The sequence below is a fragment of the Colobus angolensis genome, unplaced genomic scaffold (assembly GCF_000951035.1).
Source record: "Colobus angolensis palliatus isolate OR3802 unplaced genomic scaffold, Cang.pa_1.0 Scaffold366, whole genome shotgun sequence".
Taxonomy (NCBI): domain Eukaryota; kingdom Metazoa; phylum Chordata; class Mammalia; order Primates; family Cercopithecidae; genus Colobus; species Colobus angolensis.
In genome coordinates, this window is record NW_012116999.1 from 2,291,882 (window position 1) to 2,318,552 (window position 26,671).

Genomic DNA, 26,671 nt, shown 5'->3' on the forward strand with positions numbered 1-26,671 from the left:
AGACAGAGTCTCGCTCTGTCGCCCAGGCTGGAGTGCAGTGGCCGGATCTCAGCTCACTGCAAGCTCCGCCTCCCGGGTTTAGCCATTCTCCTGCCTCAGCCTCCCAATGCATTGCATTTACTGATTTGCATGTGTTGAACCAGCCTTGCATCCCAGGGATGAAGCCAACTTGATCGTGGTGGGTAAGCTTTTTGATGTTCTGCTGGATTCGGTTTGACAGTATTTTATTGAGGATTTTCGCATTGATGTTCATCAGGGATATTGGTCTAAAGTTCTCTTTTTTTGTGGTGTCTCTGCCAGGCTTTGGTATCAGTATGATGTTGGCCTCATAAAATGAGTTAGGGAGGATTCCATATTTTTCTATTGATTCGAATAGTTTCAGAAGGAATGGTACCAGCTCCTTTTTATACCTCTGGTAGAATACAGGTATGAATCCATCTGATCCTGGAGTTTTTCTGGTTGGTAGGCTATTAATTATTGCCTCAATTTCAGAGCCTGTTATTGGTCTATTCAGAAATTCAACTTCTTCCTGGTTTAGTCTTAGGAGGGTGTATGTGTCCAGGAATTTATCCATTTCTTCTAGATTTTCTAGTTTATTTGCATAGAGGTGTATATAGCACTCTCTAATGGTAGTTTGCATTTCTGTGGGATCAGTGGTGATATCCTTTTTATCATTTTTTATTGTGTCTATTCGATTCTTCTCTCTTTTCTTCTTTATTAGTCTTGCTAGTGGTCTATCAATTTTGTTGATCTTTTCAAAAAACCAGCTCCTGGATTCATTGATTTTTTGAAGGGTTTTTTTTGTGTCTCTATCTCTTTCAGTTCTGCTCTGATCTTAGTTATTTCTTGCCTTCTACTAGTTTTTGAATTTGTTTGCTCTTGCTTTTCTAGTGCTTTTAATTGTGATGTTAGAGTGTCGATTTTAGATCTTTCCTGCTTTCTCTTGTGGGCATTTGATGCTATAAATTTCCCTCTACACACTACTTTAAATGTGTCCCAGAGATTCTGGTACATTGTGTCTCTGTTCTCATTGGTTTCAAAGAACAACTTTATTTCTGCCTTCATTTTGTTATTTACCCAGTAGTCATTCAGGAGCAAGTTGTTCAGTTTCCATGTAGTTGTGCAGTTTTGAGTGACTTCCGTAATCCTGAGTTCTAATTTGATTGCACTGTGGTCTGAGAGACAGTTTGTTGTGATTTCTGTTCTTTTACATTTGCTGAGGAGTGTTTTACTTCCAATTATGTGATCAACTTTAGAATCAGTGTGATGTGGTGCTGAGAAGAATGCATAATCTGTTGATTTGGGGTGGAGAGTTCTGTAGATTTCTATTAGGTCTTCTTGTTGCAGAGCTGAGTTCAGGTCCCGGATGTCCTTGTTAACTGTCTCGTTGATCTGTGTAATATTGACAGTGGGGTGTTAAAGTCTCCCATTATTATTGTGTGGGAGTCTAAGCCTCTTTGTAGGTCTCTAAGGACTTGCTTTATGAATCTGGGTGCTCCTGTATTGAGTGCATATATATTTAGGATAGCTAGCTCTTCTTGTTGAATTGATCCCTTTACCATTATGTAATGGCCTTCTTTGTCTCTTTAGATCTTTGTTGGTTTAAAGTGTGTTTTATCAGAGACTAGGATTGCAACCCCTGCGTTTTTTTTGCTCTCCGTTTGCTTCGTAGATGTTCCTCCATCCCTTATTTTGAGCCTATGTGCATCTTCGCACGTGAGATGGGTCTCATGAATACAGCACACTCATGGATCTTGACTCTTTATCCAATTTGCCAGTCTGTGTCTTTTAATTGGGGCATTTAGCCCATTTACTTTTAAGGTTGATATTGTTATGTGTGAAATTGATCCTGTCATTATGATGTTCACTTGTTATTTTGCCCATTAATTGATGCAGTTTCTTTATAGCATCGATGGTCTTTACAATTTGGCATGTTTTTGCAGTGGCTGGTACCAGTTGTTTCTATCCATGTTTAGTGCTTCCTTCAGGAGCCCTTGTAAGGCAGGCCTGGTGGTGATAAAATCTCTCAGCATTTGCTTTTCTATAAAGGAGATTATTTCTCCTTCACATGTGAAGTTTAGTTTGGGTGGATATGAAATTCTGGGTTGAAAATTCTTTTCTTTAAGAAAGTTGAATATTGGTCCCCACTGTCTTCTGGCTTCTAGCGTTTCTGCCAAGAAATCCACTGTTAGTCTGATGGGCTTCCCTTTGTGGGTAACTCGACCTTTCTCTCTGGCTGCCCTTAAGACTTTTTCCTTCATTTCAACCTTGTTGAATCTGACAATTATGTGTCTAGGGGTTGCTCTTCTCAAGGAGTATCTTTGTGGTGTTCTCTGTATTTAGTGAATTTGAATGTTGGCCTGCCTTGATAGGCTGTGGAAGTTCTCCTGGATAATATCCTGAAGAGTGTTTTTCAACTTGGTTCCATTCTCCCCATCACTTTCAGGTACACCAATCAAACATAGATTTGGTCTTTTCACATAGTCCCACATTTCTTGGAGGCTTTGTTAGTTTCTTTTTACTGTTTTTTCTCTAATCTAGATGTCTCGCTTTGTTTCATTAATTTGATCTTCAGTGATACCCTTTCCTCCACTTGATCCAATCAGCCATTTAAGCTTGTGCATGCATCACAAAGTTTTCATGCCATGGATTTCAGCTCCACCAGGTCATTTAAGGTCTTCTCTACACTGTTTATTCTAGTTAGCCATTCGTTTAATCTTTTTTCCAGGTTTTTAGCTTCCTTGCAATGGGGTCGAACATCCTCCTTTAGCTCAGAGAAGTTTGTTATTACCGACCTTCTGAACTCTACTTCTGTGAACTTGTCAAAGTCATTCTCCATCCAGCTTTGTTCCGTTGTTGGCGAGGAGATGTGATCCTTTGGTGGAGAAGAGGCACTCTGATTTTTAGAAGTTTCAGCTTTTCTGCTCTGGTTTCTCCCCATCTTTGTGGTTTTATCTATCTTTGGTCTTTGATGTTGGTGACCTACAGATGGGGTTTTGGTATAGATGACCCTTTTGTTGATGTTGATGCTATTCCTATGTTTGTTAGTTTTCCTCCTAACAGTCAGGTCCCTCAGCTACAGGTCTATTGGAGTTTGCTGGCGGTCCACTCCAGACCCTGTTTACCTGTGTGTCACCAGTGGAGTCTGCAGAACTGCAAATATTGCAGAATCGCAAATATTGCTGCCTGATCCTTCCTCTGGAAGCTTCATCCCAGAGGGGCAGCCGCCTATATGAGGTGTCTGTCGGCCCCTACTGGGAGGTGTCTCTCAGTTAGGCTACATGAGGGTCAGGGGCCCACTTGAGGAGGCAGCCTGTCCGTTCTCAGAACTCAAACGCTGTGCTGGGAGAAACACTGCTCTCTTCAGAGCTATCAGACAGGGACATGTAAGTCTGCAGAAGTTGTCTGCTGCCTTTTGTTCAGTTATGCCCTGCCCACAGAGGTGGAATCTAGAGGCAGTGGGCCTCATTGAGCTATGGCAGTCTCCGCCCAGTTTGAGTTTCCCAGTCACTTTACCTACTCAAGCCTCATCGATGGCAGATGCTCCTCCCCCAGCCAGGCTGCTGCCTTGCAGATTGATCTCAGACTGCTACGCTAGCAGTGAGCAAGGCTCCGTGGGCATGGGACCTGCCAAGCCAGGTACAGGAGAGAACCTTCTTGTCTGCCAGTTGCTAAGACCTTGGGAAAAGTGCAGTATTTGGGCAGGAGTGCCTTGTTTTTCCAAGCAGTCTTTCAGGGTTTCCCTTGGCTAGGAAAGGGAAATCCCCCAACCCCTTGTGCTTCCTGGGTGAGGTGACGCCCTGCTCTGCTTCAGCTTGCCCTCCGTGGGCTGCACCCACTGTCCAACCAGTCCCAAGAGATGAACCAGGTACCTCAGTTGGAAATGCTGAAATCATCCATCTTCTGTGTCAATTATGCTGGGAGCTGCAGACCAGAACTATTCCTATTTGGCCATCTTGGAATGCCCCACCATAATTATTCTTTATATACTGTGATACAAGTCCCTTATCAAGTATATGATATTAAATTATTTTCTCACATTCTAGGAGTTGTCTTTTCATTTTCTTTATGCTGTCCTTTTATGTAAAAATGTTTTTAATTTTGATTAAGTCAAATTTACCTATTTTGTCACTTGGTTTTTGGTGTCATATCTAAGAAATCATTTTATCCAAGGTCACAAAGATTTACTCCTATGCTTTCCTATTAAGAGTTTTGTAGTTCTTATCTGCTACGTATAGGTCTATGATCCATTCTGAGTTGAGTTTTGTACGTGTTATAACGTAGGTGTTTACTCTTTTGAATGTGGATGTCTAGTAGTCCAGCATGCCCAACTGATGTTCAGCAAAGGGGCAAAAGCAGTTCAATGGAGAAATGAGAGTTGTTCCAACAAATGGTGTCAGAGCAATTGTTCACTCATATTTTAAAAGACAACCTCAACATAAACCTCTTCCCTTATGGAAAAATTAACTCAAAATGGATCATGGAATTAAAGGCATATCTTACAACTATAAAAGTTGTGGAGGAAAACATAGGAGAACATCTTCATGACCTTGGGTTAGCTGAAGAGTTCCTGGACATGACACAAAAAGCACAATCTATAAAAAAATTGATAGTTTTATAAACATGATAATTTTGACTTTCTCAAAAGTAAAAGTTTGCTCCAGTAAAGACATCATTAAGAGAATGAAAAGACAAGATACAGACTGAAAGAAAATACCTGCAAGTCATATATCTAACAAAGGGATTGTATCTAGAAAATATATATATATATATATTCTATATTATATTACCTATATACAATAAAAATGGGCAAAGATCTGAAAAACACTTCATCGTAGAAGATATACAGATGGTAAATACGCATGTGAAAAGATGCTCAACATCATTAGCCATTTGGGAAATGCAAACTATAACCATAATGAGATCCCACTACATACTTGTTAGAATGACTAAACTTTAAAAACCTGACAAGCACTAAAGAAGATATAGAGCAATTAGTGATAATGGAAAACAGTATAGCCACTCTGGAAAACAGTTTGGCATTTTATTATAAACACACCCTTAACACACGATCCAGCAATACCACTCTTAGATATTTAAGTTAGAAAAAAATAAATGTATGTTTAGACAAAAACCTGTACATGAATGGTCATAACAGCTTTACTCATAATTGCTAAAAAACTGGAAATAACCCAAATGTTCTTCAGTAGGTAAACAAACAAACCATCGTGCATCCATATAATAGAAAACTACTCAGCAATGTGATTGAATGGGCTATTGATACATACGAAAATACAGATGAATCTTAAAGGTGTTATGCTGAGTAAAATGAACTAGTCTTAAAAGGTTACCTACTATATGATTCCATTTATATTACATTTTGGAAAACGTAAACTATAGGGACAGAAAACAGAGCAGCAGTTGTCAGAGGTTAGAAGTTGGGAGAGTTTGATTACAAAGAGGTAACAATAGGGAACTTTGGAGGGTGGTAGAACTGTTGTGTATCCTGATTGTAGTAGTGGTTACATCAGTCAATACAGCTCTTAAAAATCCTAGAAATGTACACTGATGTGTGTGTCTGTGTTGATTATAATGATTGTTACATGGGTATATATACCTGTCAAAACTCATCAAACACTTTAAATGGTTGAATTTTATTCTGTGTAAATCATGCCTCAATAAAGTTGATTTTTCTTTTTTTAAAAAAAAGCCTCCCACTACAATCCCACGCCTTAAAAATAACTACTACTGACAGTTTAGTGTGTACTTGTCTAGAACATGTAAGCATGTTAATATAAAAGATTTTCCAGTTGTATAAATAGAATCATTGTACATATGTTGTGCTCTATATTGCTTTATTCACTTAGAGGGCTTGGACAGATGCATATATATACATATATATAATGTTTATGGATCTACCATATTTTAGTAGTTGTATTTATACTATTTTATAGATGTAACACCATTTATTTAACCAGTTCTACTGTTGATTATTTAGATTGCTGCCAGTTGTTTTGCTACTATTATCTGTGCTACAGTAAACAACCATGTACATACATGTTTTTGTAAGTATATTGATAAGATATATTTCTAAGAATAGGGTTACTGGGTGACAGGGTATGTATAATTTGAATTTATATAGCTCTTGACTTATTGCCCTCTATAGAAGCAACTAGAAAGTTTAGAATGAGAAGTGAGTACATCGTGCAGTTTCCCATCCCAAATCCTTGAACTTCATTATCTTTCATAGGATCATGCTGATATCGAGTGGAAGTTTGCAAGGACAAAGCTCTGGATGAGTTACTTTGATGAAGGTGGCACCTTGCCACCTCCTTTCAACATCATCCCCAGCCCCAAGTCATTTCTATACCTTGGTAACTGGTTCAACAACACCTTCTGCCCCAAAAGAGACCCTGATGGTAGACGGAGAAGGCGCAACTTGAGAAGCTTCACAGTAAGACTTTTAATTTTAAAAAATTAATTTTAAAAAATTGAGATGGAGTCTCACTCTGTCACCCAGGCTGGAGTGCAGTGGCATGGTCTCGGGTCACTGCCAACCTCTGCTGCCTGGGTTCAAGCAATTCTCGTGCCTCAGCTTCCCCAGTAGCTGGGATTACAGGCGTCCACCACCACACCTGGCTAATTTGTTGTTGTTGTTGTTGTTTGTTTGTTTGTTTGAGATGGAGTCTCATTCTGTCATCCAGGCTGGAGTGCAGTGGCACCATGTCGGCTCACTGCAACATCCACCTCCCGGGTTCAAGCGATTCTCCTGCCTCAGCCTCCCAAGTAGCTGGGATTACAGACAAACACCACCAAGTCGGGCAAATTTTTGTATTTTTAGTAAAGACAGGGTTTCGCTATGTTGGCCAGGCTGGTCTTGAACTCCTGACCTTGTGATCCCTCCCACCTTGGCCTCCCAAAGTGCTGGGATTACAGGCATGAGCCACCGCACCTGACCAAAATTATGAATCTTTTTAAACAAAACTGTTTCCTCCCGTCCCTCCTTTGTGACACTCACTGTTTTAAGCATCATAAAATCATTCCAACATATATTTGCTTTGGGGGTTTGTCAGGCAGGAGCTCCCGTATCATTCTCCAGTCCTAATATTTAAAAATATATTCAGATGTTTGGGTGGGTAGGGTGCTGGGACTGCTCATGTAACATCTCTATTTTCAATTATAGGAACGCAATGCTGACAGCCTGATACAAAATCAACATTATCAGGTAAAGCTTCCTCACGGGGATGAAGCACAATAGTTGTTGGCTGGTTCTGTGGAGGAGAAGCAAACTTCACTCTGGCTATGTCTGGACATGATCCCATTTGACTGGGATAGGAGGCTTGGAAAGGCTGTAATTTATCAAGGACTGACGTACCTTCTCCAAGTGGAATCACCTGCTTTATAATCCTGTTCATGGCCCTTATGCACTGCCTCGGCTTGATCAGCAACAACTATGACTTAGAAAGCTGTCTTCCTTGAAATTACATAAAATAGAGTATGTGGTTGGTCAGTCAGTCAAATATATGAGTACCTACTGTACATAAAATACTACACTAGATACTAGAAAAATCACTATGAACAAAAAAGATGCAATCTTTCTGCCCTTATGAAATTTATTATCTAGCATGGATAAAATAACACGTCATTAAAATTACAGTTGACTCTTGAACAACAGAGGATTGAACTGTGTAGATCGACTTATAGGCAGATTTTTTCCACCAAACGCAAATAGAAAATAAAGTATTCATGGAATGTAAAACCACATATACAAGAGGGCTGACTTTTTGCATCTGCAGGTTCTGCAGGATGATGGCAAGACTTGAGTATGCATGGATTTTGGTATACGGGGCGGGGGTCCTGGGACCAATCCCCAGAGTATAACAAGGGATGATTGTATTAAAATTAAGTGATTAAAAGGATAAAAACTGCCATGTAGAAAAAATACATAGGGTAATGGTAATATATAACAGGAGGAAACTAACCTCAGTGAAGTAAAAGCTTATCTGAATGTCAGGAACTCAGATCTTGATAAATTACAACATGACTTTAATCAAAGAAATAGAGAAGCACTTCTGTATTTTGTTAAAAAAAAAAAGTAATAAACCTAATAAACATTAGGGCACTCTTCCCACCAGCTAGAAAACAGCCAAGCATACAAATATCACCAACATCTCTTGAGAATAATCCTTGCAAATCACAAGTAAGAGACAACCATCTCTCACCATCCTGATCAAAAGAAAACCAAAGTAGAAAAATGTTCTACAGCGTTTGAAGGAAATGCATCCTTATTCTATAGGTCACTTCTCCTAACTTTGTTCCCCTTAGACCATAACTAACAAAGAGAAGCAGAAAATACGGTATTTTGTATGTAAACCTCCTCTCCCTACTCCCACCTTCAAATGTTATTCCTTTTATAATAATAAACCTTAAATAAGATTCATTGTCTTCATGTTCTGCTTCATAGCCCTCAACAATAACAAAAAAAATGATTCCTGCACATCTCAGTGAGTTCCTCAAGTACACATAGTAGAAGAAGCAATACCATTGGCCTTAAAATCAGACTGAAATAGAATGAAAGTCTAATCTTGACACTTACTAGTTGTGTAACATTGGATGAGTCAGCCTATTGAGGCCTGCCTTCCTCATCTGTAACATGGGGATAGTAATAAAACTTAACTTACAGAGTTGTGAAAATTGAGTGATGAGTATGTATAATATGTATTATGTGCATGTGTTGCCTGACACGTTGCAATAAGCGGTAGCTATCATCATCACCATCACTAATACAAACTGTAGTGACCACGTGCAGACCACTCCCCTGGGAGCTAAGTGAAAAGAGGACATTCCTGTAAAGGAGAAGTGTAGGTTGACTACGAGAAAAATATCTTCACTATGTAATTAGTGGACATTAAAATCAGCAGACTTAGTGACTCTGAAGAAAATTCTCTCAATTTTATAAAAGGAGAATAAAACTCTCATTTTACTAGGAGTGTTAACATGCAATCCATCCTAAAGGAAAATATTAACTATATGACCATGCAAGAATTATTCCACTGGAAATACATGTTTACCTTATGCTCGGGTAAAAAATTTTCCTTTAGGGTGAATTTGATTCTGACACTAAATTCAGAGACACAATAGTTGTTTAGCCAATGGACTTAACTCATTTTTTACAGTAAAAGGCTGGATCCTATGAGGATTTTCCACTGCAAAGGAGGTCTAAGCATGTTTTATTTCCTATGTAAGTTTCTTATTGCACTGAGAGCCTGAGAATGAGATTGAATGCCTCTTCATGTTTTGTAATTCCAGGAAGTTATCAGGAATTTAGTCAAAAGATACGTGGCTGCTATGATAAGAAATTCCAAAACAAATGAGGGGCTAACAGAAGAAAATTTTAAGGTAATTTAATCATGAAGTGATTTCTCATTTTACATATCATAAGCATCATTTAATCTTCACAGTGTGTGAGGTTTCTGGTGATGGGTATTTCATCTGCTTACAATATAGCAAAGCCAGTTATAATGCTTATTCTCTTAGAATTGTCTTTCATTCAGTAGACGGAGAGATTTTACCAATGTATGTCACACCACAATCAGTGTCATGAAAGAAGGAAATCTGCTGTATGCGTTCTTTTAATATTCTGAGTGTTTCTCAGTGTGGAAATTGAATGCTTTAAATGATGTGGCAAGGATGCATGGTGGTGAGGGACAAGATAGCAAAGGGAAGATGCCTGGAGACTTAAAGATCTTCTTTACTTAAAAGATATAAGATCAAAAAATCTGTTATTGAAAACCAAACACCGCATGTTCTCACTCATAGGTGGGAACTGAACAATGAGATCACTTGAACTCGGGAAGGGGAACATTACACACCGGGGCCTATTATGGGGAAGGGGGAGGGGGGAGGGATTGCACTGGGAGTTATACCTGATGTAAATGACGAGTTGATGGGTGCTGACGGGTTGATGGGTGCAGCACACCAACATGGCACAAGTGTACATATGTAACAAACCTGCACGTTGTGCACATGTACCCTAGAACTTAAAGTATAATTAAATAATAATAATAATAATAATAATAAATCTGTTATTAAATCTAAGGTCTTAAGAAACTCTACCATTAAACATTAAAATTCTACTAGTGGCATTAGCCTAAAACAACCGTTTTCAACCAGGGGCAATTTTGTCCCCAAGACCACACTTGGCAATGTCTGGAGATACTTTTGGTTGTCACACTGGTATCCAGACAGTAAAGACAAGGTTGTTACTGAGTATCCTACAATGAATAGTACAGCCTCCCACAACAAGAAGTATCCAGCCCAACATGTCAATAGTGCCAAGATTGAGAAATCCTATCCTAGAACACATCTATATATTTTTTTCTTTTTTAAAATTTTTATTATACTTTAAGTTCTGGGATACACGTGCAGAACATGCAAGTTTGTTATATAGGTATACACATGCCAAGGTGGTTTGCTGCACCCATCAACCCATCATCTACATTAGATATTTCTCGTAATGCTATTCCTCCCCAACCCCCACCCCCCGACAGGCCCGTGTGTGTGATGTTCCCCTCCCTGTGTCCATGAACGTCTATATTTTCTAAGGCACACAGGAAGGCCATTATTCTAACTCATAGACATAATTCATCTACTGAGGGTCTGCTATGTTCCAAGCACTCTGCTACGTGCTCTGGTACAGTGGTGAGCAAGATCTAACCAGCTCCTACTCTCAAGGAGTGACAAACAATAATAAAGGGTGATGAACAATTGTATATTCTGACAGGTTAATCACAGGACACTGTGGAAACACAGAGAGGAGGGACTCTCAACTGGGACTTGGGGAGTCAAAACAGACTTTCCAATGGAAGTGATGCTTAAGCTGAGGCTTGAAAGTGAAGCCAGCCAGATAAAGGGGAGTTGGGGAGAAGAGTGTTCTAGACAGAGAGAACAGCACAGGCAAAGGCCCAGAGGCAAGGGAGAATATGTCCATACAGGTGGACAGCAGAGAGCCTAGGAAAAGAGTAGAAAGATGAAACTGGAGAAAGCAACAGGTACTAGGCCTTGAAAAACCTTGTAGTCCATGGTATGGCATTTCTATTTTTTCCTAAAGTTAGTGACAAGTTAGTAACAAGTTTTGAGCAGGGGAAGTACATGAACAAATTTCAGCTTGGCTTTTAAAACAGTCTAGTATGTAAGCATTCAGTTGGAGATAGAAGACATTTCATAGAGGTTTGAACAGGGCCCCATGTCTCAAAACAGCAGTCTCATCACCTGACATTCCACTTCTCTAGTTTCACTCGTTAGAGTTTTAAAAGCTTTTTCCTCTTCAGTAGTCCTTTTATATGCAGACACCTGTGAGAGCCAGTGTCCTAATCTAATACCTTGTTAGTTAATACTTGAGCAGGAGTTAGTCCTTATGAAAGCGCCTCAACAGACTAATCCCTACTAAAGTGTTAGCTAATCCTGAATCAACTTTACCCATTGTACAAGTTTGCCAATGGCCAGCCCTGCCTACGGAATTATTAATATGTTTTTCTTTTGTTTGAATAATGGCAGATTTTCCTGGTGTTTTATTTCGTGATTTACTACTAGGCAAAAACCTGGAACATTCCAAAGGTATCTGATGTGCCTACTTTGAAATAAAGACCAAGCTTCTTGACATAGTATGTCTCCTCTCTTTTCCTAGGAATTAAAGCAAGACATCTCCAGCTTTCGGTATGAAGTGCTTGACCTCTTGGGAAATAGAAAACACCCAAGGAGAAGCTTTTCCACTAGCAGCACTGAACTCTCTCAGAGAGATGATACTAATGATGGCAGTGGTGGGGCTCGAGCCAAATCCAAGAGTGTCTCTTTTAATTTAGGCTGCAAGAAAAAGGCTTGCCATGGGCCACCTCTCATCAGAACCATGCCAAGGTCCAGTGGTGCCCAAGGAAAGTCAAAAGCTGAGTCATCAAGCAAACGCTCCTTCATGGGTCCTTCTCTCAAGAAACTGGGTCTCCTGTTCTCCAAATTTAATGGTCATATGTCTGAACCCAGTTCAGAGCCAATGTATACAATTTCTGATGGAATTGTTCAGCAGCACTGTATGTGGCAGGACATCAGATATTCTCAGATGGAGAAAGGGAAAGCAGAGGCCTGTTCTCAAAGTGAAATTAACCTCAGTGAGGTAGAATTAGGTGAAGTCCAGGGCGCTGCTCAGAGCAGTGAATGCCCTCTAGCCTGTTCCAGCTCTCTTCACTGTGCATCCAGCATCTGCTCCTCAAATTCTAAACTTTTAGACTCCTCAGAGGATGTATTTGAAACTTGGGGAGAGGCTTGTGACTTGCTCATGCACAAATGGGGTGATGGACAGGAAGAACAAGTTACAACTCGCCTCTAAGTCAAGCCCTAATCATCTGTTCTGGAACTCAACAGAAATTTGTAATTTCCTTGCTCTCAGAAATGACACAGAATATGATTCCCTCACTGCCCCTGCCCCCAAGAGAGTGAAACTCCTATTATTTGCACCATCTTTTATAGCCACATTCTCCATTTTTGTTCTGTTATTATTACTTTCATTATTATTTGCCTTTTCAATACCTGTACACACTAAGTCCATCTTACAACCAACTGAAGGGGTGTTGCACCTAATCAGCAGAGGTGCAGTTGGGTGCTTAACCCTTTTGCTTTGCTTTTCTCACCCATGCTTCCTTGAAGCCCCAGGTGCCACTTTGCTACTTTTGCTGCTACACAGATTCCTGACCATCCTCAGGATCTCATGCCATCTTCCCACAGAGCTGAGGGATGTGGTCAGCAGTCCCCACCAGCTATCAGATAAGGCAAACTACCCTGCTCATCTTTGTTGCCATTCAGTGCTACACGCTGCCCATGCTGGGTCAATGAACAGCATCAAAGGGAGGCTGAAGAGATTCCAAAGAATTGTCAGCTTGTGGTTTCTAGGTATTAGTGGCTTGTTTCGTTCTTAAATACTACAACTTCTTATTGTGAGGGCTGTTGAATTTTCTTGTTTCTTAAAGATGTGTTAGTTTCCTAATGTGTGCCAATGAAATATTTACCCCACAGTATATGTCATATCTAATAAGTTAGGTGAATTATTTTTCTGTGTTTGTGTGTTTCAGTTAACTTACTACATTGTAAAATTTGATAGTATCAAAATTAGTATTTAGAATTTGTGCGTTTTTTACAAACGTCTACTATACTCTAACCAATAGTCACTACATCTCATACATTGGCAAGATAAATAGTTGTCATATTTGTCGGGTCCTACTCTACTGTTGATAGTTTTATCATTGCTATCAAAGAATTTCTAAGATAAAAGCCTGAATTTGAAATATTTTTATCAGAAAAAAATGGCATATTGCTGAAGTGTCAAAATATGAGAAAAGAGCATCTTCATTTTAATTAATTGCTTTATAAAAATGGCAATTCTAGGTATAGATAACCTAATTCAGGTTGCAGTTTTAATATTCATTGGGGGCAGTGGAATTGCATGTGTAAATTATGTTAGATATATAACATAAACACCCTAGTGGATTCATGGAATTATAAACGTGATTCAAATTCTACTGTCTTCCAAGGAAGCTACATTTATACATCCAAACAAATTCTTTTCCACAGCTTAAGAGTACCTCATCAGAATACAGTGGTCCAAGTTAAAAAATAAAGTCCATAATGCATATGGTCATCATTTTAGACCTAATAACCACTGAGAACCTGCTGAGCAAGGACGGTTTTTACCAACATTAGCACAAAGGTTCCCTCAATTTAGACTCTAACATATGACCTGAAACAACTCTAGGTCTGAGTCCTAGAGATTATATTAATAGTGTATAGCCCAGAAAAGTAAAATAGTTAGGTGTCACCCTGTTTTTTTTAAATGTCAACACCAATAGGAATCCATTTAGATTAATGTATGTAAACATACAAGTAAGAGAAATGAGGAAATTTTCAAACTCTGCAAATATGCCTCCAAACTAGCTTTTGATAGTATGGTTTCTGTTATTTGAATGGATTCCCATCTCTGTCTCTAGCCTGGAGAAGAGCAAAATTGAAGGGGAGGGGCCAGAAATAGGAGGTTTTGAAGAATAAAGCCTCAGATCCAGAGAAAAGTGATCAAGTGAAAAAGCTGCATCAAGACCCATTTGGCAAGAGGTTGTCCGAAAATAATTCCTTGATCATATCTGAAGTGGTTATTTCCTCAAATCAATTTCTGCCCTGCTTCACGGAGACTGTCATAAATGGACTTGACATTTAATAACAGGTTACTTTCCAGAAAGGTTTCTAAACTTACAGATTCAGCTTTCCAAATTGTCAAATTCACTTTGAATAATAATAGAACCTGGGCTACATTCCTAACTCATATTAACAGCACCAAAATAGCATATAACCCCATTTTATAAAAAGAAAAACATGTTTTTCTCAGAAATGTATATCACTTCTGAAAACTTATGTATAAGTGTTCTAGCAGTGACCTTATCAACTTGTCAGAAAACAGGCTAGCCAGACATGGAACTGTATTCCAAAAGTCTTCTGTCACTTATGTTCTAAAGAGATAATATGTGTAAATCAATCTCTACTATTGAAAGAACCAGTGTCATATGTCACGGGAGTACATTCCTTTTCAGATCTTCTCAGGGTTATCGTTGTGACTTGGGCTTAAGGTTTCACTAGCTATAGTGAAGCCTCATTTAGGATGGGGGTTAAAGCTAAACAGCTATTGCCCTAACTTCCATGTTGGTGACACCAACATTTTTATTAACTCTAATTCAGTACAAAGTAGGAAAGGAAAAATATTCTGTTCACTTCCTTACTCTCTTGATCAAGTATCATAAAAGATATTTCAAGTGAAAATGCTTAGGTGTATCTTCTGATCCCAGAGGAGTTATAAGCCAACTTGAGAGTAAATTTATAAACATAAAAAGTTAAGAACTAAAAGAGAACTTTATAAAGGATCTACTCTATTCCAACCTCATATTCTACAAATAGAAAATAAAGACGCCCAGAGAAGGACAATGACTTGCTCAAGGTCACAGAGCTGGTCAATAAACTCAAGCCTTCTAGATTATAGAAGACATTTATTAGTAAGCATATATGTTATATATATATATGTGTGTGTGAACATGAAGTGGCCACTACACTCTTTTTTTCATTTGCCAAAAATGCTGCAAACTCCAAAAACTTCAGACTTATATATTTAAATGTAAAGTTAAAAATGTACTGCAAAGTCAAACACAAATAATACAAAAGTCATTTACTACTTATCTAAAATATCCATATCATGGTCCACCTACATTACAGTTGGCTTATCACTTCCAGACACCTTGGATTCATTTATTTGATCTCATAAAGTCTCCCTAACAATAAAGCTAAAAATTACAAATAAAATATTTGAATTATATTAGAAAGTGACCATTATTGAAGTATCTCCGCTTCCAGCTTTAAGTCCAGTGAAATACAAAGACAGAGGAAAGATTCTAAATTTAAAATCATTTTTGGAAAATGCCAAACTTAACAGGGATATAAATGCTTCAAGTTATGCTTCTGTCTACTTACATGGAGATATTAAAAAATTCCCTGTTCTGCCTCCATCATTTTTCATTCCACCATGACCTAACTTAGGCTATTTCAGCTAAGTCATAAATACCTGTCTGCAATTTGATTAAATAATTTTTTAAAAACGAACGCCTCCACTTTTCAAATGACTTAATACCTTTTCCAAAAAGAACTTTATAGTTCTTATGGCAGTGCAAACCTCCTCTGAAAACTTCAGTGGGAACTTTAGAGATAAATATGAGGCCATACCTTAGCCTGAAAATACAAATAACCATTGGCATTCACGTTGCATCGTGGGTGAAACTCGAGTGGTGTTTTGACTAATAGTTTTAGTGCTCCAGACCTTGGTTTGTTAAATCATCAGGTAAAAAGTACTTGAAGATAGGCAGCAAATCCTTTGTTTAAAAGTACCTAAGAAAAATTGAGGCTGGGCATGGTGGCCCACTCCTGTAATGCTAGCACCTTGGGAGGCCAAAGTGGGTGGTTCACTTGAGTCCAGGAGTTCGAGATCAGCCTGGCCAACATGGTGAAACCTGTCTCTACTAAAAATACAAACATTACCTGGGCATGGTGGTACACGCCTGTAGTCCCAGCTACTTGAGAGGCTGAGGCATGAGAATCCTTTGAACCTCGGAGGTGGAGGTTGCAGTGAGCTGAGATGACACCACTGCACTCAAGCCTGGGCGGTAGAGCGAGATTGTCTCAAAAATAAATAAATAAAGGTACCTAACAAAAAAATGAGTATATTTTCTTGGTAATCAAGTTTTCAAAAGATTGCTCATATAGACACAGTCAATGCAAATTGATTCAAGTGTTCAGATCATTTAAATAACCTCTTCATACTTACTTCACAGCTCTCCCTACCTTCAACCCCTGCAGCTTTGCCTCAAAACTATGGATATTTTAGATTGTTTCTTTGGCTTACTTTATCTAGATAATTGCTCCAAATATCCACCTTGTTGGTGTAGAACTCGACAGTGGGATCTGAGTACCCCAAATGAATGTGAGCTTTACTTTAGCACAGAGAAACATTGTTACCATTATATTTCCAATGAACCTTCCAGTAACTTTTTTCCAACAGATGTGGGTTTTCGCTTGCTTTGCCTTTTGAGGGATGTCTGTAAAAGTGAGAACGTGTCTGTGTATATACATACACACACATAACAAAACTTAATAGCATTTGATTGTTTTGCCCTTGGCCCTTTATCCCTTTAGGTAATTACTAGATCATTTTGGAGAGAGGGAAGCAAGAATAACTTTTCAATGGAGACATTTCCTGAACTGTGAGGAATTGCCAAAATGAACTGCCATGACAGCATCTTCCGTAGCACTTTTATATTGAGAGCTATCAAAATTTGAGGTTCCTGGTTTTGTTAAAAAGAAAAAAAGCATTTAGGTCAGAATAACTTACCTGGAAGATTCAAATATACGCATTTTTGGCAAAATAAAGTAAGTCTGCATACTTCAGATTTACTGTATACCTGAGATTTGATGCATACTTGAGGTGTTAATATTCATTCATACGCTGGCACGTGGCCTAGGATTTTCATCAATTGTGTGGTGATCCACAGGAGGTGTTAGTGGGTGCCTTGTGAGAGCTTTACTTTTAGAAAATGTAATGTTTAAGAAACAGAGTTAACTGCTGGAATGATAAAGGCAGCAAGCCAGTGTGCTGTAGCATCTTTAGGCTATTTGTGTTATCCCCAACTTGAGTGGATTTGTATCTTGCACTTGATTATTGGATCTGTGTTCATTCTTTTTCTAAAGCTATACCATCAATGTTTGTGGTACCTGAGAGACATACACATATTAAGAATTATAATATTTAAATATAAAACTAAGTGGAATGCCCTTATGCCAAAAAGCTAGTTTTCTTATCTGATGTGAAAAGCTGTGAAAGCTCTAGAGGCTTCCTGTTACTACACAAATAAATGGCAAACAATTTCCGTAGGAACATCAACAGCCCACAACTTTTGATCACTGAAATCAACTGACATACATCTGTCAAAGTAGCATGTATCTGTGCTACCCTCTTCCCCCTCAAAGAACTTTCTTTATAACTCCAGTGACTTGATAGAACCAAAAAAGACTAACTGAAGTAGGTTAGAATGGCTTGCAATGTGGAGGTCATTTTCACAATTTTTCAGCATATTTGCCCTTTGACTTCAGCAGGTTTTGGGGCAACCTAACATCCCAGGAGCTTACATACGTACACAAAAAAGGCACTGTCCTCAATGGCACTTGAACGAATATGTGGCAGTGTGCCTTTTATTTAAACCTAAGGCAGCCAACCATTTGAAAGTACAATTAAGCTGGGATTGGCCATTTTATATCTTTTCCCAGAAGTTCAATATATCCCCAAAATACTCATTGCCACCAATTGCCTTCCAACCTAGGAACCGTCTTGACAGTTATACAGTCTTACACAACTCTTAAAGCTGACCCTTGGAAGGAAGAAAGGAGGCTTTGGATTTTTGCTGGGATTGGGAAACTTAGATGGTGATAGTGTAGTAAAGAGACAGTTGGAAAAGCCTTTGAAGTAAGGACGAATGAGGATATATGCACTTTAAAACACGGGGCTAAATCACCAAATTGTCAATTTTTTGGATGACCAAATTGAGATGAATCACCTGAATAAAAAATGTAATTTAAAATGGTTAATTAAAACATTAACATCACCATTTCTCCTTTAATTAAATTCAAAAACTGCAACAATATATGAAAGCAGAACTACCTGTAAATCATTCTTCAAATTTTGGGTCATATTTGGGTTAAATTTCAGGTGTTAACAAGTTCTCAACCTTGGGATCACTGTAAATATAAGTTCAACACACCACATCCATAGTGAAATACCACAGATAGGCTTTTATAAATATGCACATTTTAGCCAATTGGAAAGATCACTTTCTTCAAATTTTATCTAAGAAATAAACTGGGTTTGTCAAAGCAACATGAAAAAGAAATGAAAGCTAAAATTAAGGACGGGTACTATGGCAAAAAGTCAGATTATGTATCTGCTGTCATCTTTTAGCCTCATAAATTTGAAATAAACATAAAATAGGATTATAATGACTGATATTTTCATAAACATACCAGAATTTATGCACCCAAATGAATGTGGTCCTTTAAAGTAGTCACCTTAAAAAGCCATACCCATATTCTAATGATGCTGCCATTACTCAACCCACTTTGGACTTGTGTTTTTGAAATGACTTTCAAAGTCCACAGTACAATCTCTGAATATCCTCAATGGTAGAAAATCATGATCCTATAAGATTAAATTTTTAGGAATTTAGAAATTGCCAAAAGTCATTTTAGATCCACACTTGGTAAAACATGCAGTGGTCAAGATGAGTACCACTTTCTCTGGTTAAAAACAAACAAACAAAAACACAAACAAAAAAAATTTTTCAAGTGCTATTACACAATAGGCACTTTGATAGGCACAATTATAAAATGATGAGACTGTCTCTTGTGGGATTTGTAAGGGATCTGGAACTGCTCTTGGGAATCTAGTTTTTTTCCCCTAATTAACTTCATTGAGGAATGATTTATGTACAATTACCTGCATCCATTTAAAGTATACAAATTGGTGAGTTTTCAGAGTTGTACATACCCCTGGAAACACCAGCCAAAATCAAGTTATAGAATATCTCCATCACTCCCTCAAGAATCCTTGTTCCCCTTTGTATCCTGGAATCTAGTTTCAGTTATGCTTGGAGCAGTGGCAGCCTTACATGAATAAGCACATAGCCTCCTGAAGAGAACACCTTAAAGAGCAATATATTTAGATAGAGAAGCTTCACTGATTTGGGAACAACCATAATGATTAACCCTTGAAACATTTGTGTTTAAATAGTAAAATGCATTGTGTTCCAATGGCTTATTCTGTAAACTCAGAATTGACTCCTCAAACTTATTTGATCCTTAAGAAATGACATTGTATAGCACGGAGGCTCTGATGACTAGGCTGTTATCAGGGAGGGGGATGGTAAAGAAAAACCACTAACCTCCATAGAGAACAGAAGGGAGGATTTTGGACTCATAAGAACCCATGGTGGCAGAAGCAATGGAAAGAGACTCTAATGGGAAGATGGCAGCCAGCTAGCTGAATATGTTCAGGTCATTTGAAAGTCACATATTCAGATTAGGTATTTCCTGTATAAGATCTAGTCATAGTATTTAAAGTATAGCCTCATCATGTTGTGGTCACACCTTGCAGGAGCTCCTTGTAAAACATATTAAGCAATCAGTTTAAATATCCAAAGCAAAGTAACCTGTAGTCCAATAATCAGTGATAACTGTGCTTATCGTACTTGGGCAGGAGAAGCAGACAGAATTCTCAAGTGTCTTAACAGGATAATTGGGACCAATGGCACCAAAATGAATATTATGTGAGCACATGAAGAGTCCTCTAAACCCAAAGGGTTAACACATTAGTCTGTGGTTTAGTGTAAAAGGAAATTCAATTCGATAAATTAACTTTAAAATTAACTGTTCAAATTATTACCTTAAAGTAAAAGTAAAGCTTTATCTTATCTCAACAGTAAAGACACACACTTTCCCCAGGATACTTCAGATAAGGATAAACACATCCTTCTCAAGTAAATACATATTAGTTTGTTTCTTATAACATAGGAATGCACCCCAGAGGTACTCTTCAACAGAACAATAAACTCTTCACAGGATTTAATTTATTCCATATTTCTAAAAAATGGGGTTGAAATTAGGGACGGGAGTTTCTTTCCACTCAAAACAATGAATGCAGTCTGCAGCAACAAGCTAATATTTGGTAGCAGGAAGAATACTAGAAAATATGGGCTATGTGTAATTCATCTTCTAAACCTAGTTGGCAGCCCCAACCACATATCACCATAGAGAAAGTATGTCAAATTTCAGTTTAAAATGATACACCTCGAGCATAATCATGAAAAGGGAAAATTCCAAATGTGTCTGTGTAAATGGCATTGGCTTTGAAGAGTATTTTAAAAGTGGAAATCTCTTTGAATAACTATCACTTTTATTTAAACACTTTCTGTAAGTGCATAGTGTCAATCTTAATGTATTAAAAAGAATCTGGTACAATAAAATAATTTTGTGTATTTTTAGCTTCAGTATCAATAAAATAAAGTATTTACTTTTTTTCCCTTAAACGTGTGACAACTCAGATTTAAGGTGTTATGTTCCTCCCTTTTTCAGTGTAATCATTTGTAGCCACCTATTATTAACATTTATGAACAACAGATTTCACAATGTAATTTGCCTAGTAGAAACACTAACGGGAGACCTCCACAGTCCAATATATTTTGAAAAGTATATGAGAATAAATATTCTGATTTTTGTATCTTCCATTAAACAAAGCTGACTAGTAATTAAGAATTCAATAATAATTTATAAGAACTATGGGCTGAAGTAAAGAGACTAATACAGCTTTAAAGCTATAGCTTACAACATCAAAAAACCTTAGAGGCCCGATCCCGGAAATTAATTATTCTTCACTGAGTACTTAAAGTATGATACCTATTGCATAGAACAGTTGGAATCTGTGAGACAGTGAGAAAACATAAACGGAGGTTAAGCTGGTCATGATTAAACCAGTGTCATCTGAGGACATTTGAGCAATAATTCCAGAATCAGTTGACATTTCTCCTTCAGATTTTTTTTGTAGTAACAGACTTTTCAGCAACTAGTTTTCCACTAATTCAGATTCCTGAAGTTTGTCTTATTTTACTGATTAACTTTTATACCAGTGGGGCACTGGTTAGCATATCAGAAAAGCTTAACTTTCAGCTAAATAACTCACCTGCAAGTCCTGGCCTAATTATTTTAAGCATAAATGAGTGTACAACATTTATACAATGGTTAGATAAGGATAATTAAAAATAAGCAGAAGTATACCTGACAAAGATTTGCAACCAGCCTATACAAAGAACTTCTATAATGCAATAACATAAATTATGTGAACACACGTCACAAAGGTATACAAACGATACCTGTAGTAATTAGATACCACTTACTACAATGAGATACCACTTACTACACATCCACCAAAATGACTAAAATAAAAACCACTGACACCATCATATGCTGATGGTAATGAGAAACTGGAACTGTCATACACTGCTAATGGGAGTTTAAAATGGTACAACCACTTGAGAAAAATGTCCTGCAGTTTCTCATTAAAAAAAAAACAAAAACTAAACATGCACCTCACCTATGACCCAACAATTCTATTCCAGGATAAATGAAAACATGTGTTCATAAAAAGACTTACAGAAAAATATCCATAGAAGCTTTATTTATAATATGTAAAAAAAACTGGAAACGGCCCAGGTGTCCACCAAAAGGATAAACTATGGCATATTCATACAATGAAATAATATTCAGCAATAAACTTTTGATACACACAACATAAACTCCAAATACATTATGCTGAAAGAAGTCTTATACAAGAGAGCATATACTTTCATTTATGTACAGTTAGAAAATCAGAAAACTAATCTATTGGGGAAAAATCAAAACCAAGAGTGGTTACCTAGGGGAATGGGATAGAAACATTTGACTGGGAAGAAGCATGAAGAGACTTTCTGGGGATGATAATGTTATCTTGATCAGGGTTTGGGTTTCACAAGTATTTATCAAACCTCACTGCATCCAACACTTAAGATTTGTGCATTTCACTGCATGTAAACTTTACCTCAAAAGAAAAAAATAACTACTATTGAACTCTAGTTAACAATATGCATGAACTGTTTACAACAGGTAATCTGTACTTAAGTTTGCAATTTTCCTTGAAACGCATCAAAAATAAAGACTTATAGATGGATATGTGAAAAAGCAAGTACAGGAAAATGTTAAGTATAGAACTTAGGTAGTAAATATACAGATGTTAACTGAACAATTCCTTCAACTTCTCTGTGTTTAAAAGATTTTTATAATAAAATGTTGGAAAAAAAATAAGCAGTGAGTAAAGAAAAAGAACTAAATTAACAAAATCCTATGCCATGTTTCAAAACAACCAGGAAAGGAAAAACTTCTTGGGTAGTTGAAGCTATTTTAGCAGAGCTAAAAGGAATTAAAGAAAATCGAAACAAACTTCAACTGCTAAAACAAACAAAACAACTGAATATAAAATAGCTTTTTATGAACGTAAAAATTTTCACTTTGAGGTAGCCAATATACCAGAGAAAGGAAATAAAACATTAGTTTAAGTCTAGTATTAGGGTAGAATTTTTTCAGCAATTCTGCAAACAATTTGGAAAAACCTGTATTATATAGTCCGGAAAGAGTCAAAAGTTCTGCAAGAAAGATTTGCTAATTAGGGTGAGGGGACTGACCATCTATATAACACTAATAAATCAATACTATGAACCAATAATGTTTGGCTAGAATAGATTTTAACCTTTTTATTCACTGACTGGTCTGAATTCACAAGAACTGATTCAGTTTAACCTCAATATTGTTTGTAATGACCCCACCCCCTTCACAAAAGGTCTACTCAGTGGCAAGAGACAACTAACAGGAAAAAAACTAAACAATAGTCAGATTTTCTTGTTTCCAAGATCACCCCTCACCAGCGGCCATAAGAAAAAAAGTAAACTCAAAAGTGGTAGTGATCGGCCGGGTGCGGTGGCTGACGCCTATAATCCCAGCACTTTGGGAGGCCGAGATGGGTGGATCATCTGAGGTCAGGGGTTCGAGACCAGCCTGACAAACATGGAGAAATCCCGTCTCTACTAAAAATACAACATTAGAAGGGTGTGGTGGCGCATGCCTGTAATCCCAGCTACTCCAGAGGCTGAGGCAGGAGAATCACTTGAACCCGGGAAGGGGAGGAGGTTGTGGTGAGCCGAGATCGCACCACTGCACCATTGTTGCCTGGGCAACAAGAGGGAAACTCCTTCTCAAAAAAAAAAAAAAAAAGTGGTGATTATTGGGAAAACAATTACTGAAACAGTAAAACCTGAATTGGTTCACTTACCTCAATTAGTTTCCACTACAAATAAATGCTATGTGTTTATTAAAATTGGTTTTACGTGTAGCTAGCAAATATTAATTACAAAATTTCAAGAACCCATTTTCCATCCCATAGCTCTTCCCAAAACTCCAGATGTTTTAAAGGGCGGACCTTATGTGACAGCCTCTCTATAACCTTGTAAGTTTAATTCTTTTCAGGATTCAAGAAAACATTTCAAAAAACCCAAACTCATACTAACTTCATAAGCAAACATCTCCTCTCCAGACGGCAGATTACCAAGGTAGTTTTTATTATCAAAAATTTCAAACAAAATAGCATAATGAACCCAAGTTTCAATGATAATTATTCAATGACACACAGCTAGTGTCATGGAATAATTAAGCTAGTGTTCTTTCATCTATAATACTCATCCTGAAATTATTTTGAAGCACCTCCTATAATCACTCTAAAGCAGTTTTAGTCACACAGCATGTCATTACCTAAACTCAGGTCAATCCTTTCCTGAAGCTACATCTCCCACACACAGGCACCCTCCATGTCCCTGAAAAGTATTTTAGGGAAAACTGCCTTTGGTCATTGAGGTGGAAGAGAAGACAAGTGTTCTAAATCAAGTTGCTCCTACTGAAACTTAACATTCTAGGTAGGATGGAGGGAAACAAGAGGTTGTCTCTTGCTATATAGAGTATCCCTTATCCGAAATGTTTGGTACCAGAAGTGTTTGGAATTTCAAACTTTTTCAGGTTTGAGAATATTTGCTTTATATTTACTGGTTGAGCATTCCTAATTCGAAATTCCAAATTGCCACAAAGAGCATTTTCTTTGAGCAGCAAGTCAGTGCTCTAGAAGTTTCAGATTTTGCAGCATTTCGGATTTTCAGATTAGGGATGCTCATATTAGTTCTGTTGAATTCTGATATAAATTATATGAATTCTTCATTATAAACATAAATATAAAATGCCTTGAAGAGGTTTCATATGAAATGAACTAAATTTGGCCCAGATATACAAAAGTCTAGATTAAGTTTATGCTCCACCCTTCCCAATAGACTATATCATTCATTATCTATGGAGATTTGTTTAAGTTCTGAATGTCTGGTGTTCACATAAAAAAAATCCCATGATTTGTTTATTCTTTTAAATCCAAAGCTTTTAGATCCAAAGGTTACGCCTTGATTATAAGCTTTAAGGAAATGAAAGCTGTTTTAAATTCGTAAGTCTTACATTTCAACAGTAAAACCAACTCAATGTTTTCATCTGCTCTTAATCAAGGCAGAAAGCCACAATCAGTTTTGAGAATATATACAGCATACAAATGAATTTAATTATTTTTCCTGGCTATGAGAAATTATCCAGCTATTTACCTTTAGCGTAACCAGATTCATGTCAAGAAGGGGCTGTAAGTAAAGGGTTCCAAACAAACTACAGTGCCTTTATATTTCCTTCCCTAAACAATTCTAAATGGATGAAATTTGGTTAAAAGCAGAGAAAAGACAGGATACCTTTTGTAACAAGAGCAACTTAAGAGGTAATCTGTAAAAAGGAGAAGTCTACCACTATGTTTATCCTATATGGTGATTAAGTGTTAGGGTTTTGTTTTGGTTTTCATCACAAAAACCACTTCCTTTTTACCTGGCAGCTGCCTCCAAGAAAGACTGCAGACTTCTGCAGCAGTACAGGTTACCCTCACATCTACCCCAACAATATGAAGGCCAGGACTCACTCCTTGATTATTTCTTAGAGAAGACTGATTGTAATACATAAACAAAGAGAACTTGCATGATTTAAGCAGGCCATAAACACTGACCTCAATTAATAGTTCACAATCTAGTACACACATTGCTTCCAGGTTACATTAATGCCAATCATGATCAAATTTCATTAATTGGTAATAGAGCACAAGGCAAGGCAGCATAGGTAAGTTTGAAACAAAAAAAATCTACTGGAAATCTAAGGCAGATGTGCTTGTCTCAAAACCCGCCAAATTCCAAACCGATATTCTCAAGACTACAATCTTCTAAAACACCCCTTAGAAGCTAGTGAACCACTGACAGCTGAAGACAGAGGACAATCACTTTCTGTGAATTATGTATACTTCAGAAATGTTTGCACATTCAAAAAATATTGGGAAGGGGCTATTCCATGTTATAAGCTTGACTAAAATAAACCTTTATGCAAAACACAATTTGCAGGCTGCATAAATTGAGAACCCAGGAGGTTAGCAGAGAAGTTAAAACACTAATACACACAGTTGGTTGTTATAAAACATTAGTGCACTGCCATCCACCTTAAGTTGTCAGATGCTAACTTGTAGTGCAAGGCCTTCTTAAAATCAAGGATACAAAAACAAATCCAATACAGTACTATTATGAAGCAGAACCCTTTACTACACTGGTTTATTTAGAACTCATCAATATCAATCATCTTGAGAACAGTACATTGAAGATACATCTTCTTTGCAATGTTCCACTCCAGTACCTTCAACTGTTCAAGTACTTCAAGCCCTGATGTCTCAAATTGTTCTTTTTGGCCAGGGTGTAGCCACAGGGGGAAAGGAGAGACTGATTCACAAACATAAATAACCTTTTAAGAAAGTGATATAAATAGGTTTTGTGGCAACCAAAGAACACTTTTTAAATAGCTGTTTGTCAGGTGAGACAGAGCAAAGCATTCAGGATGATTTTCCCCTCAGAGAAGAACTGATCAATACAGGACATCTTGTGGTCTTCAGATAGATGAAAGGGAGAAGGCAAAAAAGGATGATGAAATGTATCTCACAGCAAGCCAAAGACAAGCCAGGCCTTCAGAGATACAAGATTAAGTCTAAAAACAAAAAAGGTTAAGATGTGACAATGTCTGGACTCAGAAAACAATAACCCCGAATGAAGGCCTCAGTAGCAAGTTTTTCTCTGACCTTCTCCTGCCCTCCTGTCTCAGTCTCCTTCTTCCCCAAAGCTAGCCATAGAAACTAGAATCCCTCTTCCCCAAGGTGGGTCATAGAAACCAGAACCCCTTTTTCCTGAAAGCCAGTCACAAAACCTAAAAATATTACTCTAACTTTTCTAAAACCTAAAAATATTACTCCACCTTTCTGTGTAAAAACTGGCCATAAAAAAATTTATCTGATCTACCTGGTTTGACTGTC

General features: G+C 37.5%; 1 protein-coding gene across 1 annotated transcript in view; it reads left to right on the forward strand.

Annotated features, from left to right (window-relative positions):
• Positions 1–14,371, forward strand: part of TRPC5 (transient receptor potential cation channel, subfamily C, member 5) — a 326,052-nt gene extending 311,681 nt beyond the window's left edge. Inside the window, exons 8-11 of the mRNA XM_011953532.1 lie at positions 6,251–6,454; positions 7,184–7,225; positions 9,310–9,399; positions 11,687–14,371. Coding sequence (XP_011808922.1) covers positions 6,251–6,454; positions 7,184–7,225; positions 9,310–9,399; positions 11,687–12,379 — 1,029 coding nt within the window. The 3' untranslated portion in view covers positions 12,380–14,371. The remainder of the gene's footprint in view (positions 1–6,250; positions 6,455–7,183; positions 7,226–9,309; positions 9,400–11,686) is intronic.
• The last annotated feature ends 12,300 nt before the right edge of the window (positions 14,372–26,671 follow it).